General features: G+C 41.8%; 1 protein-coding gene across 1 annotated transcript in view; it reads left to right on the forward strand.

Annotated features, from left to right (window-relative positions):
• Nucleotides 1–16148, forward strand: part of ADAMTS16 (ADAM metallopeptidase with thrombospondin type 1 motif 16) — a 155237-nt gene that overhangs the window by 44874 nt on the left and 94215 nt on the right. The window contains exons 7-9 of the mRNA XM_060295642.1: nucleotides 2042–2201; nucleotides 3761–3866; nucleotides 11143–11280. Coding sequence (XP_060151625.1) covers nucleotides 2042–2201; nucleotides 3761–3866; nucleotides 11143–11280 — 404 coding nt within the window. The remainder of the gene's footprint in view (nucleotides 1–2041; nucleotides 2202–3760; nucleotides 3867–11142; nucleotides 11281–16148) is intronic.

Raw genomic sequence — 16148 nt, forward strand, 5'->3', positions numbered from 1 at the left:
TCAGTTCCTGTAATGCTTATTTGTTTTGTGTGTGTGTGTGTGTGTGTGATTTTTGTGCAAGAGTAGTAAGAAATACTCATCTGATTGGCTAATAAGAAAATGGAATAGAAGAGCTACTTTAAATACCCTGTTGGAAATACACTAGGAATGCAAGGTGCAAAACTTGTCCTCAGCCACTGTGAGATTTGATGATGGAGATGAAGTGAGCCCTTTGGTCTTTTGCTAGAAGACTAACAATGTCCTGTAGCCCAGAAGTTAATTTGTACTGTGTGGCAGTGCATTGTTGTACTCTATTGCCTCCCAACTGCTGAGACTGACCTCCACCACCTTTGGTCTCGGGATTTTATTTTTGTAGAGATTCTAGGATGTCAGGCACATTCCTCTCATTGCACACAAACCCCCAGATTATGCTGGATCTTGGGAGCAGTGGGCATAAGACTGTCTGTTGCCTTCATTTCAGAACCCTGTGTGAACACACAGAGGTACCCCTCCATTCACAATAAGGACTCGTGTGAATATTCCATGGCAGAAGTAAGGGGGACGTCTTAGCCATAAAGGGCTCTCACTTGTATTTTGCCCCAAGCTGGTCATTGATTGGACCTGGGGGCGTAAACCCTGGCACCCTGCGTCCAATTTCACCCGGGCTGACATCTTCACAGAGTCTCCTGTTAGCCACAGTTGTCTTGTTTATGAAACAAATGATTTTTAGATGAAATCTGAGATCATTTATGAGATTTAAGATGCCTTCAGATTTTCAGTTTCTGGGGTGCTGCCCTCTTTCCCTGCAGGATGGGGCATGCACGGGCAGACCTGCTTCTAGCCTGAAGAGTCAGCACGATACAACTCCATTGTCTTTTGTGTGAGTGTGTCTGCAGAGGGGGTGCTGAACTAGCAGGGCTTCTCAGGTGACAGGTTAATTATTCTTTGTATTAAAACGTTTCACCTTGGAACTCATCCAAGCGGCAAAGAATAAGCGAGGTTATCATTTGATCGTACACCTGTGTTAACTTTAATTAATGCAGTTTTCCTGGAAATCACCCGCTGAAGAATGTAAGGCATGTCCCAGGGTTGATGTACAGCATTTAGCTTGGGTGCATTTGACTCTCTGGAAAGACACAATAAACATTTAAGGGGAAAACATAGTCAGTGACTGAGAGACGCAATTTCAAAGCAACACTCTGGTCATGAAAGCTTTAAACAAGTTCTTGTCCTGAAATTGAGGTATTTAACCTGGTTTTCTCTGACCATCCTTAGAAAAATATATCATACCTATAAATAAGCTTTAAAGAACTCATCTGCCTGCCAGTTTTGGGAGATGTCCTTGCCACCCACCCCCCACCCCCAGTTCTTCATTTACCAAGACTTCGGGTAGCTTTCACTCTGATCTTTCACTGCTGATCTATTAGAACTTGGTATATATGGATAAGGTGAAATGTCATCTGTATAGTTTCCTTCTAGTTCCAGCCTATTTGCTAGAGATAAAGCTTTGTCAGTTGAGCTGCCTCTTCTCATAAACATGGTGCCTCTGTAGGAAAGTGACTTGATTTAACACTGTAATAATAACTCTTAGAAGAGTTACAAATTTGAAATCTTACTTGCCCAACTTGGTTATGAAATAAACACAGCACCATCCGGGTGTGTTTTTGTGTATGTGCAAAGTCTCGTATAAACGATTCTGTTGCCTTATATAATTTTTCAGTGTTTTATAAAGACTTTGAATGTGAACATTTCATGCACAGAAGTCATCTTTCTTGGGTCATTGAAATGTGTTCAGAGTCAGCAAATACATCCCAACTGTTTTGGTACAGAACTAGAGAAATAAACATGAGTGTCTACACTGAGTCTGTACAGGTTTTATATATGACACCCTCCTTTGGATTTTAACACATAAAATGGGTAAATTAGTTTCTGCCATCCAGTTCCACCTGTGTAACTGAATCCAAGTTAGTGCTAGTTTTCTGTGATGACAGAGCCAGTAACAACTGCATGACAACATGTTTTCTTCCTGTTATCTCGGGCTCCTGGTCTGTCTCCTGCATAGCCAGGGCTAGTGATAAGCCATCATGCGGACCACACCTTGAGCAGCTTCTGCCAGTGGCAGTCTGGATTGATGGGGAAAGATGGGACTCGCCATGACCATGCCATCTTACTAACCGGCCTGGACATATGTTCCTGGAAGAATGAACCCTGTGATACTCTGGGTAAGACCCTCTGCCAGGGTTTTGAGAAACACATGTGTGCTGTGTGCCTTCAGTGGCCTAGGATATGGAGTATTTTTGCCCTCATTCCAAATCTGTAAGCTGTAGCTGCTGCTGGGTGGAATTGTAAGGAATAAACTCCCTGCCCTGTATAAACTGTGGCCAAAGAGAAGAGTATGCATTTATTCACCAAAATCAGTTCTTTCACAAGAAAAGGTCTCTCACAGATTCAAGAGCTTCTATCTCTTCTAATTTAAGAAATAATTTCTTCCATTTCTTCTTCCAGTGGTGAGAATAGGGTCAACAGATTCAAGGGTGTCTCATTCTATGAAAAAATAATAATACATTTATGAATATTTGTAGAGATACTACAACACTATTGGATCCCTGATTTTTCCATTTCTCTATGAATATCCCAATCTTAGCCATGTTCAACATGTTTATTAGGCTGGGTGTATCTTGGTGGTATTTTATAATATGATGCAAGTTTTTTATACTTTTCCAAACAGTGTAAAGCACAGTGTGATACTGAGCAAGGCTCTCCTGACCTTTTTTCCTAATTCTCCATTTCTTCCCAAGATCTTAGGGAAGAAGGGTCTTTATTACAAAAACATTCAGATAAGACTTGGTTTAATAGAGGTTAGTCCTGACTACTTGTTCCCAGAAAGCCCTGAGTGCAAGGTGGACCCTGGGCTGCCTCTGAGGACTTAGAATTCAGGAGGTTCCCACCCTGCACATGATAAGCTCACTGGGCCTAAATTGTACAAATAATGCTGTTTACACGGAAGACTTGCTTTCATTCTGGGTGCCTGGAATTTTGGCCCACTCCAGGCAGGGGTGCTATGTGACCAGCCCCCAACCAAAGGCCAGGGCTTTGTGTCTCTAATGAGCACCCTGGTGGGCAGTATTCCCCTTGTTGGAGGAATTAAGTCCGTTTGTGCGACTCCACGGCGGGAGGAAGCCCTGGAAGCTCGTGCCTGATTTCCCCGGGCTTCTCCCCAGGTGCTTGTCCCTTCTGCTGATTTTACTCCGTATACTTCCATCCCTATTAAATTACACCCAGGAGCATGACAGATGCTGAGTCCTGTGCACCCTCCTCGAAAGTCCTCCACCGTGGAGTGGCCTTGGGGACCACCTGACACCCACTCTCTACAGCACTTTTTCTCAGGCTTTTGAGAACACAGCTGTTTATAGAAAAAGGCTGAAATTCTCCATCTGCAGGGAATGCCCTCTTCAACTACGCCGCCATTGTAACCTGTAACTTGAACATTACATAGAACCATGGATTGGGAAGGGAAAACAGACCCCCTTCTCCCACATAATTCAGACCCCCTTCTCCCACATAATTCAGGTCCCTTTATATGATTGTCCAAGGGTTTCCCACATAATTCAGGGCCCTTTATATGATTGTCCAAGGGTTTCCTGTTTCATATTTCACCTGACAAAATGAGAACCAAATTTCTCTAAAGGACAGAGGTAAATACATACACATGACACACCCTCTTTCTTTATTTTACTACAATATTGCTCCCATATGTTCTTTTGATCTTTATGTCCTGTAGGATTTGCACCCATAAGTGGAATGTGTAGTAAATATCGCAGCTGTACGATTAATGAAGATACAGGTCTTGGACTGGCTTTCACCATCGCCCACGAGTCTGGACACAAGTAAGTGCATCTCCCTGGGAGGATGGAGCCTGGGGTCCTCTGCGGACTGGAAGATTGTCTAGAGATTCTGGTGCAGTAGCTCAAGCCTGTGAGGCGAATTCACACATTTGCAGCGAGAACGCCAGTAGGAAATGCTCACGTAGGCGCTTCTGTTTTATTTGAGTGTCTCGTCGCACACATTCTAAAGCTGTGGCAACACACATGTTTGCACTTTCCTCACTCCCTTCTTCCCTTCCTGCTCACACATGTGCATACAATCACAGACTACAGACTCTTCTGTCTCTGCTCCTTTGTCCTGGGTTTTGAACTTGGTCCTGTGAGCTCATCTCATTCCATGGTTAACTCCTACGGGAGGACTCCACGTGACTGAAGATGGTAACAAGCCCGCCCATGGGTAACTTACTATTCTCAAGTTTGCATTCTCATGTCACTTTCAAAATTTGTAGAGATGGGTTTTGACTGGTGTGCAGGGTTTGGGACGTACAGGGAGGACAAGAGATGCAGCCTGGTGGGAGCTGGTTTGCTTCCCACATCCCCACGTTCCCACCATTGTCAGTTGTGAAATGGGGCAGCATCAGGGGGAGTGGGGAACCCGGGACTTTGGCACAGATGGATAGACACCGATGCAGGACAAACAGCTCTCAGCAATGGGTGGCATGTCATTAGGAGTATCTTTTTAAGTGAGAAGCTTACCTTTGTTCCTGTAGAATGAAACACTTCTGTCCATTACTTATAGTAGCTATTATTCTTAAATAAGATTTCTTAGTCTAATAATCTATAGGCTGCCTCACTTCGAGGCACCATCTATTAAAAAAAAAAGTTTTTCTCAGTGGGGCCCACTTGCTGATTTCCTGCAATTGCCCTGATTTATATGAGCATCAGCAGTGGTAACACAAGTGTTTTCCTGCTGGACTGAAACTGTACTTGAAGCTTCTCCTAGAAAATTCACAGCCAGGAATTACAGCTTTTCTATTTTCACTTTCATCCTCATTTTATTTGCAAATTACAAAACTTGCAGAAGGCAATGTTTGTGATTTGGTCTTTGCAAAGTTGATTTCTCCATCCCCTGTTAGAAATTGTACTGAGGCCACTCATGTCATCCCGACCTGTTCAAAGCATCTGTGTGTGTGTGTGTGTGTGTGTGTGTGTTTGTACACATGTGTGCCTGTCCTTAATGGGCTCTCACAGAGGCCCTGCAGACTTTGGCTCTGTGTGAACTGATGACCTGAAAGTGAAGCTTATATCTTATTACTGATCCCTTCATCATTACAGGTAATGATTGACTTTTTCAGTGCCTAGAAAATTGCACCTACACTTTACAAAGCTTTCAGTTAAGTCATAATTTTAAATAGGCTGCTAGAGTTAAAACTTCAAAAAAACTCATTATTTTAACGACATGGGGCTCTTGCTGTCCTCTGAACCATACCTGAATTTAATTAAACAATCAAAGTAAGAAATATTTAAGTCATCAAGGGCTGAACAAATCAGCATTAGATAAGCCGTTGAGATTCAGGCCCCTGGTGCGTCCAAAACGAGGCTCTCAGTCTTCCAGTCAACAAGGATTCGTGTTTGCTTTTATTTTTTTCTTAGAAGTCAAGTATTAATATTTCCTTTCATCACTAGGGCTGGGTGTAGATGGAAAAAGAATTTCTTCCAAACAAGAGAAAAGTGTTTTTACTTGCAAGTGAGAATACAGATGGGAGGAAGGAAAGGAACTCTAGATTTGGACACAGGCAAGTCCCACTCCTGATAGAACTGACCTCCAGGAAATGATCAGCTCCTTCTCCAGCACCTGCTGCTTAGAGAATATTGTACAAGAGTCAGGAGGACTGAGAGCTCTGAGTGTTTGACGTCACCCGTGAAATAGCTTCTGATCATATTGAGGAAATAGGAAATACATGTGGGATACATACATGTATACATACATGAGAAAATAGGAATACATGTGGGATACATGTATTTATGGGAGACATAAAAAGCACGTGCTAATTGCCAAAATAAGTGATCATAATAGTACTAATAGTAATAATAACGCTAATACGTGCTCTTTGTGGAGTAGTTTCACATGTAACTCTAAGCCTGGAAACCCCTGGGGATGATCTCTTATCTTCCCTTCACTAGCTGGGCAAGTAGCCTGGGCTGAACATTCAGCACAGGAGGCGTGGAGGAGCTGCAAGGGGTCAGAGGTGAGCTGAAGGGGGCGTATTTCTAACACATTCTTAGCTGTGGCAACTGCATCAAATGAGAGGGGCCGCAGCAGGAAAGATTCAGCAACCCAGCTCTGTGCAGTTCAGGTGAATTGAAAACAAACAACTTTATTCAGTTTATTCATTTAAGAACTATTATTACTTGGAGAAGGAATCCTAAGTTTAATGCATGGATCAAACAGCATGCCTTCCTCTTATCCTTGGCAAAGAGCTCTAAGCAGTCAATTTCTGAGCCCTGTACCTTAAGAATTAAAAAATAATTTTATATTTATAAGTTGTAAAACATGCTGTTTCACAGATGAATCTTACTTCTTCAGTTTTACATTCAGAGGACATTATTAAGGTGGAGGAGTACTTCTCTGTGCCTTTCAGCCACAGGTTTCCTAACCTTTAACTCAAAGAAAGATGCAGTTCATGCCCAGCTAGTTTCTTCTACGAGGTTCAGTTCTTTTTATCCTAAGACATCTTGTGGTTTCTACTGGAGAATCTGACCTAAAGATAGGAATTGCTAAGAGCCAGTGTTTGGATCTGTGTTGGGAAGGGGAAAAGAGGGTCTGGAGCTGAAAGTGAGGATGTGTGCTTTCCCTTAGTGTGTGGGACTGAGCCGGGACTGGTGCAGGGCCGGTTTCCTGCTTGTATTAAATCATTTGTCACAGGATGTGTGGTTTCCTAGATGCAGGTGTTGAAGAACCGGCACAGACACACTGAGGATTCAACTACACGTTTTGAAGAGTATGCCATCTGGGCATGGATCCATTTGAAAAATTCTCATTTGTCAAAGGAAGTCATGCCATGAGATGGGTAGGGCCCTGGGACTCGTATTCTAGATACCCTGTGGTTCTCTGGCAGCCTGACAGTGACCAGGCTGCATCTCCTGATCTCCTCTTACGTGGGTTTCCATATGCAAAACCCGTAGAGCCTGTGAGACCTCAGCAGGTGTGTGCAGGTGCAATTTAAGTTGCATTGTTTGAGCTGAACATTCCTTGTATATAAAGTCAGCTTAAATACTTAATTTGCATGATCATTTTAGACCATCAAGACAATATTAAACATACTTACTGTGCTCAGGAGTATTCATGATCCATCGTTCTGTCCCCTGTCTTTTCCACTACTTACTGACCCATTCACCAGGCACAATTTGCATTCTGCCAGCAAAGCACTGTGTAGCGTTCTATAAAATGACTAGTGATCCATGCCCTTCAAAGCCTAAAGAAAGATAAGGTAGGCATGGCATGCAAGGGGTCAAGCAGTGAGGGCTGTAGGCATTTCAAGAGATGCAAGGAAAATCAGGGAAATCTTCTGGAAAGAAACAGAGTTGGTGTGCTGATACCATTCAGCTCAACCATATTCAGCTGGTGATGTTAGACTCCCTTTCAAGCATTTGATGGTGATGTGTGCACCTCACTGATTTATGACTGTGCTCTGTCATCAACCTGAGCCCCTACAGCTGGGGCAGGGAGGTGCTGGGTGATTTTAAGGATTTGCGGAATATTAAAGCAAGTGGCTGCTTAAAGATCACCTGGTCTGGTGATTGTCAGACTGCCCCCTAGGGAGCTCCAGCATGTTGGAGCATCATTTCTTACAAATTTTATTTCCTGTCATTCCTCCTAAGATTTTTGTTTGTTTCTGTGTCCAGAAGGTATTTGAAAACCATTGACCCTTGGCTGAACTGCCTCCTCACCCCCCTACACACACACACACACACACACACACACACACACATGCACAAAATATGTATACAAGTGATATCTGACATCTAGATGTTGAGAGATTTGATCAAGACCACATTTGAATCTGGGAAAGATACATTTTGAATTTTCCTTTTTGACATGCATGGTGCCAGGTATTCTGAACAGTTTAAGAGGAAGGTTTTATTATCCCATTTTATAGGTGAGGAAACTGAGGCTCAGGGACTTGAGAAATTTGCCCCAAATCAACCCACTTGTGAACGACAGGATCAAGACCTGATGGAGGTTCCCCCGCCTCCACAGCCTGTGTTCCCCCAGGTTATCTGACCTGCCCTGGCCCTGAGAGTCCCACATGACTGCTGTCCCCATGTCCACTTCCCGTCTCTCAGGGAGGATGGGTTTGCTTCTTGAAAAGCCTGCATCAGGCTCTGGACAAGTAGATCCTACCTGTGGTGCTATCATCACCTCCAGGGTGTGATTTACCATCCAGATGACTTTGACCCATCGTTGCTTTGAAGGGTTTCTCCTTTCCTTGACCTACTGCTGTCTGATCAGCTTAAAATATTGGTACAACCTCTAAAAAAGCTTGGCTGTTCATCATTCTGGGTATATCATTAGTAATAAAGAAATACTTGCTGATGTAATTGAATAACTCAAGAAAATTCTATAGAAGACATTAAGAGCATCTGATACAGAATATAATTCTCAAGTCCAAATTAATCTGAAATTATGTTTACATTTGGGTATTTGAGTTGTTGTTGTAGCTGGAAGGTTGTTCTTTATTCATTCAACAAACATCGGTGGAGCACCTGTCACGGACTAGTGAGTCCACCTGCACTCGGGCTCTGAGCATTGTTAAGAAGAGCCCCTGTAGATAAGGAAGAGAAAAAAGTGCATTGTTTTAACATGTAGGGTGATAACCACTTTGAATAAAGTATTGTGAGTCATGGAAGCAAAAAAAAAAAATGTCTGGTAATGTATAACTTGAATAGTAATTTTATTTCTTAGTTGCCAAATACCAACCTTATATTCAAAATGTGCCCTATTCATTCTTCCATGACTTATTAATGTTAATATCAACTGTGATTATCGTGTGGTATTTTCATGCCACTGTGCTAACACCCACAACAGTGCAGAATATGGGATTTGTACTGCTTGGAAAAGCAACTCGAGACATAGTAGTGCTGAAGTTTGGGTGGGCATCAGAATCACGTTATTGTGTTAGGATTCACCCAAATGCCAGAGCCTAACCCCCAACTTACTAAATCAAAAATCTAACAGGGTGGGCTTTGGGGAGGCACATGTGTGGTGCATTTCCCAGATATTCTGATACTCAAAAAAGTCTGAGAATCACTGAAAATGCCTTAGATGAAAATGGTTAAGACCAAGGTGTCCCCAGATCTGGGATGTTGTGGCTTTGAATTCCTTAGAAATGTAGGCAGAAGTGGTAGCAAATTCATCTAGGGCACTCGCAGGACCCAAATTTGTCTTCTTATATTCAGGTCAAGGGCCAGCCAGGGGAGGGTACTTTGTTATTTCGTTTTTATCACTTTCTCCCCAAAGCAGCCTCTGCGTGAATCCTCTCCATCCCCGTGGCACATTTCTCCAGCCATGTGGTTATCCTCACCTTGATTGATTGCTTCTAACAGAACTTCAGAGAATGGGTGGAGGCCGAAATGACCACAACTACATCATCCTTGGTACTGAGCAGGAATTTTGCAGAAATTCGACAATGTTTGTGTGCCAGATTTCCTTGGACACACCCTTCAATCACGCTCCGGGTACACTATTGCACGGGTCCCGCCTGGGCTCTGACGTCAGAGTATCGGGTTCCAGTCCAGACTCTGAGACCCTGGACAAGCCTGTCTCCAGCCCTCAGTCTTGCTGTCATTGTAGGCTTGTAGGCTTGTAGTAAGATTCGGGTTAGAAAATATAGATAATGTGCTTAATATCTTGTCTGAAAAATAGTGCTTACAAATGGGAGTTGTCATTTTTACTGATATTATTAAACAGCTCTAAGAAGGAACAGTTAAGTCTTCAACCTCGGACACAAGTGCAGATTCCCTGGCCCCCTTTTGGAGCCCACTTCCCCTGGGTTGGTGTCTCCTATCCCTGTGATCCTCCCTCCATTCATCCTGGGATTCTTGGTGGCAGAAAGCCCACAGATGCAGTAACCCACCTGTCCTTCTTTGCTTTCTCCCCTCTTGCTTTTCCCCTGCCTTCTGTATCCCACTCATTCAGAACTGCTCTCTGGGAATCCATACAGTGATCGGGTGGGTACCAGACATTAATGGCCAAAAATGGCTTGACTCTCCAAGGATGTATCTACCCTAATGGGAAGTCTTCAATGTCACGGAGCTCCCAAATTCCGGAGGCTTTCTTCCCAAGGTAGTCATTTGTGCTCTTCTGAGGTGGGTGAAGATGGTAACATGAGGCTATCCCACAGGGCTAGCTTTAGGAAGTTAAGAAGAAGAGCCTACTTGGTGGGGAGAGGTAGCATCTCAGTCAATGGGATTCGTATAGGTGCAAGGCTGCAGTTTTCTCGAGTGACAGTAAGGGGTTGCTGTTGGCATTGTAGGATTTGAACATCTGCAAAGGACCCTATTAAGAGGTCCCATAGCCACTGTAGCCTGAGGTGTTTCCATATACTAAGCTAGGGCTGGAGCCCCAAAGTGCTCTGGTTTCAGTCAAGAGTAACAGACGTACCTTCAAACAACGCCTGCCGATAAACGCCACCACAGCTACTCCCGGGAGTTCCATGGCGTCACTTCCTCCAAAGGGAAGTAGGGAGTCTGGTCAAGTACTGGCCTGCTGTCACAGCCTCCAGCAGTGAAGACCTAGCACGAGCTGGATCAGCACTGGGTGTAGGGACAAAATGTCAGCACCACCAAGAGGGGCGGTAGTGGTTTAGTCGTTCTTAAATTGTGTAAACATCACACTCCCCTGTGGAGCCTGCATTTGTGTTTCTTACAAACACCTGGAAATCCTGACCATGGCTGGTGAGCAGCAAAGAGTGTAGAGAGAGAAGAAAGCAATAAGAACATCATCAGCTTTCTCAAGATCAAATAAACTGCCCTCTACATCCCACTGGAAATGCTTTTTTATAATTAAAATGTCTGCCTTTGACAGACATCTGGACATGTGCTCTGTTTTGATGTAGGTGTACACTTTCAAACAGCTGGACAAATGGTAGTTCTCCAGGAGAGGTCTGTGACCTCATGGATATTCTCCCCTGTTTGGCTGTTAGGACTCTTTCTTCTGCCTGCCTAGCATACAGGAGAAGGGGGGCCTTCACATTGTTGACTTGTGTTTGTTAGAGTGTGTTAGACAGTTGAAACTGCTATTTGTTTTGAAAGACCCGTTTCTTTCTCTCTCTCATAGCTTCGGCATGGTCCATGATGGAGAAGGGAACGTGTGCAAAAAGTCTGAGGGCAACATAATGTCCCCTACGTTGGCAGGACGCAATGGGGTGTTCTCCTGGTCACCCTGCAGCCGCCAGTACCTGCACAAATTTTTAAGGTATGAACCCCTAAAGCTGGTTGTGTATCTCTCTGTGCCTTTGATGTTCACTGCTGGGTCAGCCTAATCCTGTCCAAGAAGCCCCAGACCCAGGTGCCCCTTCCGCAGATGGTCCCCATTTAAAGGCATCTGGAGACATTCATTTGACCAAGGAGTTTGCCAAACACTTTCTTAGAGCCTCAATTTCTGCAAGCTTAATCTGACCTCATTTGCCCTTTAGAGTCAAAAGAATCCCTTAAGATACTTAGCAAACCAAAGTATTTGTCACTACCGTTTGTTTTTTTTTGTTGTTGTTTTTTTAATTCTTACTTCTATAACCAGACATTTTCAGTCCATGATTTTTTTTAATTTTTTAATGTTTAAATATTTTCTTGTAGTTTTATTGAGATATAAGTGACATACCATGAATTATTATTATGTTTTTTTACAAAATACATTTCTCATTAGGAGGAAAAAAAAAAGAGTATATAAACCTTCACCTGGGTCTAAAATCCTATAATTTTAAGAATTATTTCTGGAAGGTTTCATCATAGCTCTAATTCATTTAGGGTATAGAACATTAAGGAGGTACAGTTTGACCCCCTGAAAAAGAGATCGTCAGTAGATTTTAAAATTTTAGAGAAATAAGGGACTTTAAGAAACATTTTTAGATCTGCTAGTAAAGTGGATTATCCCCCTGGTTTCCTCTCTTTCTTTCTTATTTTTTCAGTAGAGCCCCTCTTCTTTTTTTTTCTGCTGCACAAATTAACCCGTCTTGTTTCTAGAACATCATTTGAGCAGGATCTCAGGCCTATTTCTGTTGGTTTTACTCACCACGTTCTGTTCATTATCCTATGGATGGTTCCCTGTGCTCACCTGAGGCAGTGAGTGCACAGCTGGTTTCTCTTTCTTGCTGCCTCTTCCATCACTTCCAGACCTCATAACACATCTTCAGAGCTGCGTCCTGACTACCAGCCTTGGGGGCTCCAGCCTGCAGCTGTGGTCCTTCCTCACAGCCTTACTTTGAGACCTCAGCTGAGATATTTTACCACTTAAAGGAACGATGACTGCTTTCCATATTTTGTGCTACCCAGGAAGAGTGAGAATTTTGTAGATAATATCTCTACCCTGGTAATATAAACCTATATTCTAGGAATATACACTTGATCATTTTTTTAATTTCTATTACCCAAAAGACAATGTTCACATGACACAATCAGTCCTTCCAACATTTGCTGTGCCCTGTATGGTGTTCTCTTGGAGTCAAGTTGGGGATTGTTAGCACTTGTTTTAGCTTTTTCATGCACCTGTTCAAATGTGCGTGTGTGTGTGTGTGTGTGTGTGTGTGTGTGTGTGTGTGTGTGTGTGAAGGACTCTGCTTTCCCTAATAAAGAAGATAATTCACTTTAGCTCACAATGCTCTTATTTGTATTAACAAGGAAATTTTTGAGTTTTCTATATCCCAAATCCTTTCTATAAACTTCTACATTCTTTTCTTAAAATTTTACTTCTTTTTCATCTTAATGGCTATGATGAAGATATATAAACATTTTTAAATTTTTCGAAATATCCTCTGACAACTTGAAAATCCCAGGGATGCAAAGTATGGGCATGCAGTGAGAATCAGCATCATGAAAGCGTCCAGAAAAAGTTTTTAAACTGCCAAGAAATATAGGAAAACTCACAGAAAGGAAATAGTTATAGGCTTAGAGAATAATTATTTTGATGACATTAAATATGGGCTGTAATCTTCAAGTCAGAATATGATCCTGAGAATACTTATTAAGATTCTGGAGTTCAAAGACATTTTGTCCAGTGATACTGGAATGGTTAAACATATGCTGAAGTATGCTCATTTGTTTTTGTGCCAATCAGTAAAACCCTTCTGTAGCCATGCAGTAACAAACATTTATTTTCAGGGACTTTACTGGTTGTTTTGGACCACATAATAATAAAAATGCAAGATTTTACATGCTCCCAAATTGGATTTCTCAAAAGATTAAATTTTCTACGATAGCCTTTCATTGTCAAATTCACTCTTAAGATTAATTGTACTTGAGATGTCTAGTTGTGAATTGGACGTGTCCCCAGTGCATCAATCCTGATTTTTCGTTGGCTTAATGAACCTGAGACCATCTTTTATATGTTTGCTGACTTCCTGATTTGTAAGTAATCAAAATACTGTTATATTCTCCACCAATTAGTTGGCAATTTGGACATGATCCCAACAGTGAGTAAGGATAAACGGCCAACTTTACAAAGATGAATCTGTTCTCCTTTAGGATCAGCCTAGCATTGGGTACACGGAAAAAATATATATAATAAGGGAACTCAATTAGCCTGAAGTTGTCAGCACAACTTTTCTCTATACTCGGTAGAGTCAAGAAGGACAGATATGTTTTTGCAGTAAATTCCTCAACCTCATCAATAAAGACATATGTCATTTCCTATGGGCAGACACAGACCTCATCACATTCACTCATGTCTGTATCCGGGAGGCCTAAGACTTAGGGAAATTTTAGCTCATTATTTTAAACTTAATGACAACATGGACTCATCTTCAATTTGCTTTTTAAAAACTTGAATCATGCACTTCTGATCAGTGAACACACCTCCCCGCTTGTCATATGACTCTGCATCCATACATGAGAAAGGTCATCATGGGAAAGCAGGAATTTGAGGGATGCCCTGCCATACCCCCGACCACCCTGTCAATGGGAAAACTTGATTTGGCCTGAAAGAGTATGTTTTGGGGCATAAAAGAAATAATACATTACAGTTCACATCTTGCTCTGCTGTATAATGTTCGTCTTAAGAAATATAAACCAGCAAGTCATGGCTGAGTGCAGTTTCTGGGAGACTGGAGAATGGGCACTGCCGTATCGTTGATCAGCAAGCGAATCAGAGTTCATGTGCCGATCAGGTCTTCATCACTATGCCGGGGAAGGCCTTGACCTTGGCAGCTGATATAACCTATAATCCATTGTCTCTCTTGGAAAAAGAGGGGATACAAGTAAAAGAACTCTCGAGCTCTTTAACATTTTATGGTTCATGAATCAGAGTGGGAAGAGGACTTTGAAATATTGTTGCAGAACCTCTGGCCTTGCCTTATTTCCTTCATTGACGTTGTATATGTAGTTAAACACATATATAGAAAAGTACAAAATTATGAGCATATAACTCAGTAACTTTTCACACAGTGAACATTTTAGTGTAACTTCTACCTAGATCATGATATGGAGCACGTTACAGTAGCCAAGTCATGGAAACAGTCTAAGTGCCCTTCAATGGATGGAAGAGTAAAGAAGGTGTGAGATATATGATGTATATGTGGTATTTATATGTGTATATGCACTGTATCTAATTATATCTCTCTATCTATCTACCTGTCTACCTATCTACACACACATTGTAATATCATTCAACCATGAGAAAGAAGGAACTTCTGTCATTTGTGACGACATGGATGGTTTTTGAGGGCATTATGCTGAGTGAGATAAGTCAGAGAAAGACAAATACTGCATGATCTCACTTATATGTGGAATGTTAAAAAGAAAATCAAACTCTTAGAAACAGAGAGTAGATTGGTAGTTTCCAAGGGCCAGGTGAGTGGGAGAGAGGTAATGGGTGAAAGTGGTCAAACTTCTAAAGATTAGGTGAATGAGTTTCTGGGACTGTCATGTACAGCATAGTGACTACAGTCAACAATACTGTATTTTATAGCTGAAGTTTACTGAGAGAGTAGATCTTAAAAGTTCCCACTACCAAATAAAAGTTCTAACTTTGTGAAGGGATGGATGTGTGAACGAACCTAAGAAAAACATGGAACACTGCTCTCCCCCCCAGAATACCCTTCCCCAATGCCGTCATCACCTCCCTCTTCCCCACAGACAACCATTCCTCTGACACAGACGCCACCGTAGACAGTTTTGTCTGGTTTTGAACTTACTATGAATGGAGTCATGAGTTATGTGTTATTTTGTGTCTGGGGTCTTTAGCTAAATATTTTGATTTTGAGATTCATCCTTATTTCTGCATAAAAATATGATATTCATTTACTTATTTTTAATTGTGTGGATATGCTCCAACTTATTAATCCATCCTGTTAGTGATAGACATTTGCATTTCCAGTATTTGACTATTATAAGAAATGTCACTGTAAATATTCTTTTGGTTTACACATATATCTCTGAGTATACGGAGCAGAGAAACTTTGGGGTCATAAATATATATGTACAGTGTCAGTAGACACTGCCAAGTAGCTTTCCTAAGTGGCTGTGCGAAGTTACAATCCCACAAGCACTTATGAATATTCAGATTGTTCCACAATCTTGCCGACACTTGATCTCGCTGGTCTTTTTCATTGTGGCCAATCTTGTGGGTCTGGGTGGTGGATCAAAGTGGTAATTAATGAGATTGAACACCTTTTCACATTTTAAAGCCTACTTTAGAAACCTCTTTAGTGAAGTGTCTGTTCAAATCTCCTGTGCATGTTTTTGAAATTAAACTCCTTTATTTTTCTTATCTCTTGTTGGGAGTACTTTATATATACTGAGTAGGAACACTTTGTGCATTACCGGAAATATGTATTGCAAATATCTTCTTTCACTCTATGACTTAGTATTTACACAGTATTTACACTTTTAATGGTGTCTTTTGATAAACAGAAGAGTTTTCTTATGTTTTTAAGGGAGTCCAAATTATTCATATTTTTCCTTTAGGATTAGCACTTTCTGTACACCACTGGAAAAAAACTCTGCTTACCCCAGAGCCATGAATATATTCTTCCACAAGCTTTGTTGCTTTGCTTATCACATGTAGGCCACCTGACTTTTGTGTAGGGCATGCAGCAGAGTTCACACATATTTTGTCCTGGTGGATATCAGGTG

This window comes from Globicephala melas, chromosome 3, assembly GCF_963455315.2.
Source record: "Globicephala melas chromosome 3, mGloMel1.2, whole genome shotgun sequence".
NCBI classification, from domain to species: domain Eukaryota; kingdom Metazoa; phylum Chordata; class Mammalia; order Artiodactyla; family Delphinidae; genus Globicephala; species Globicephala melas.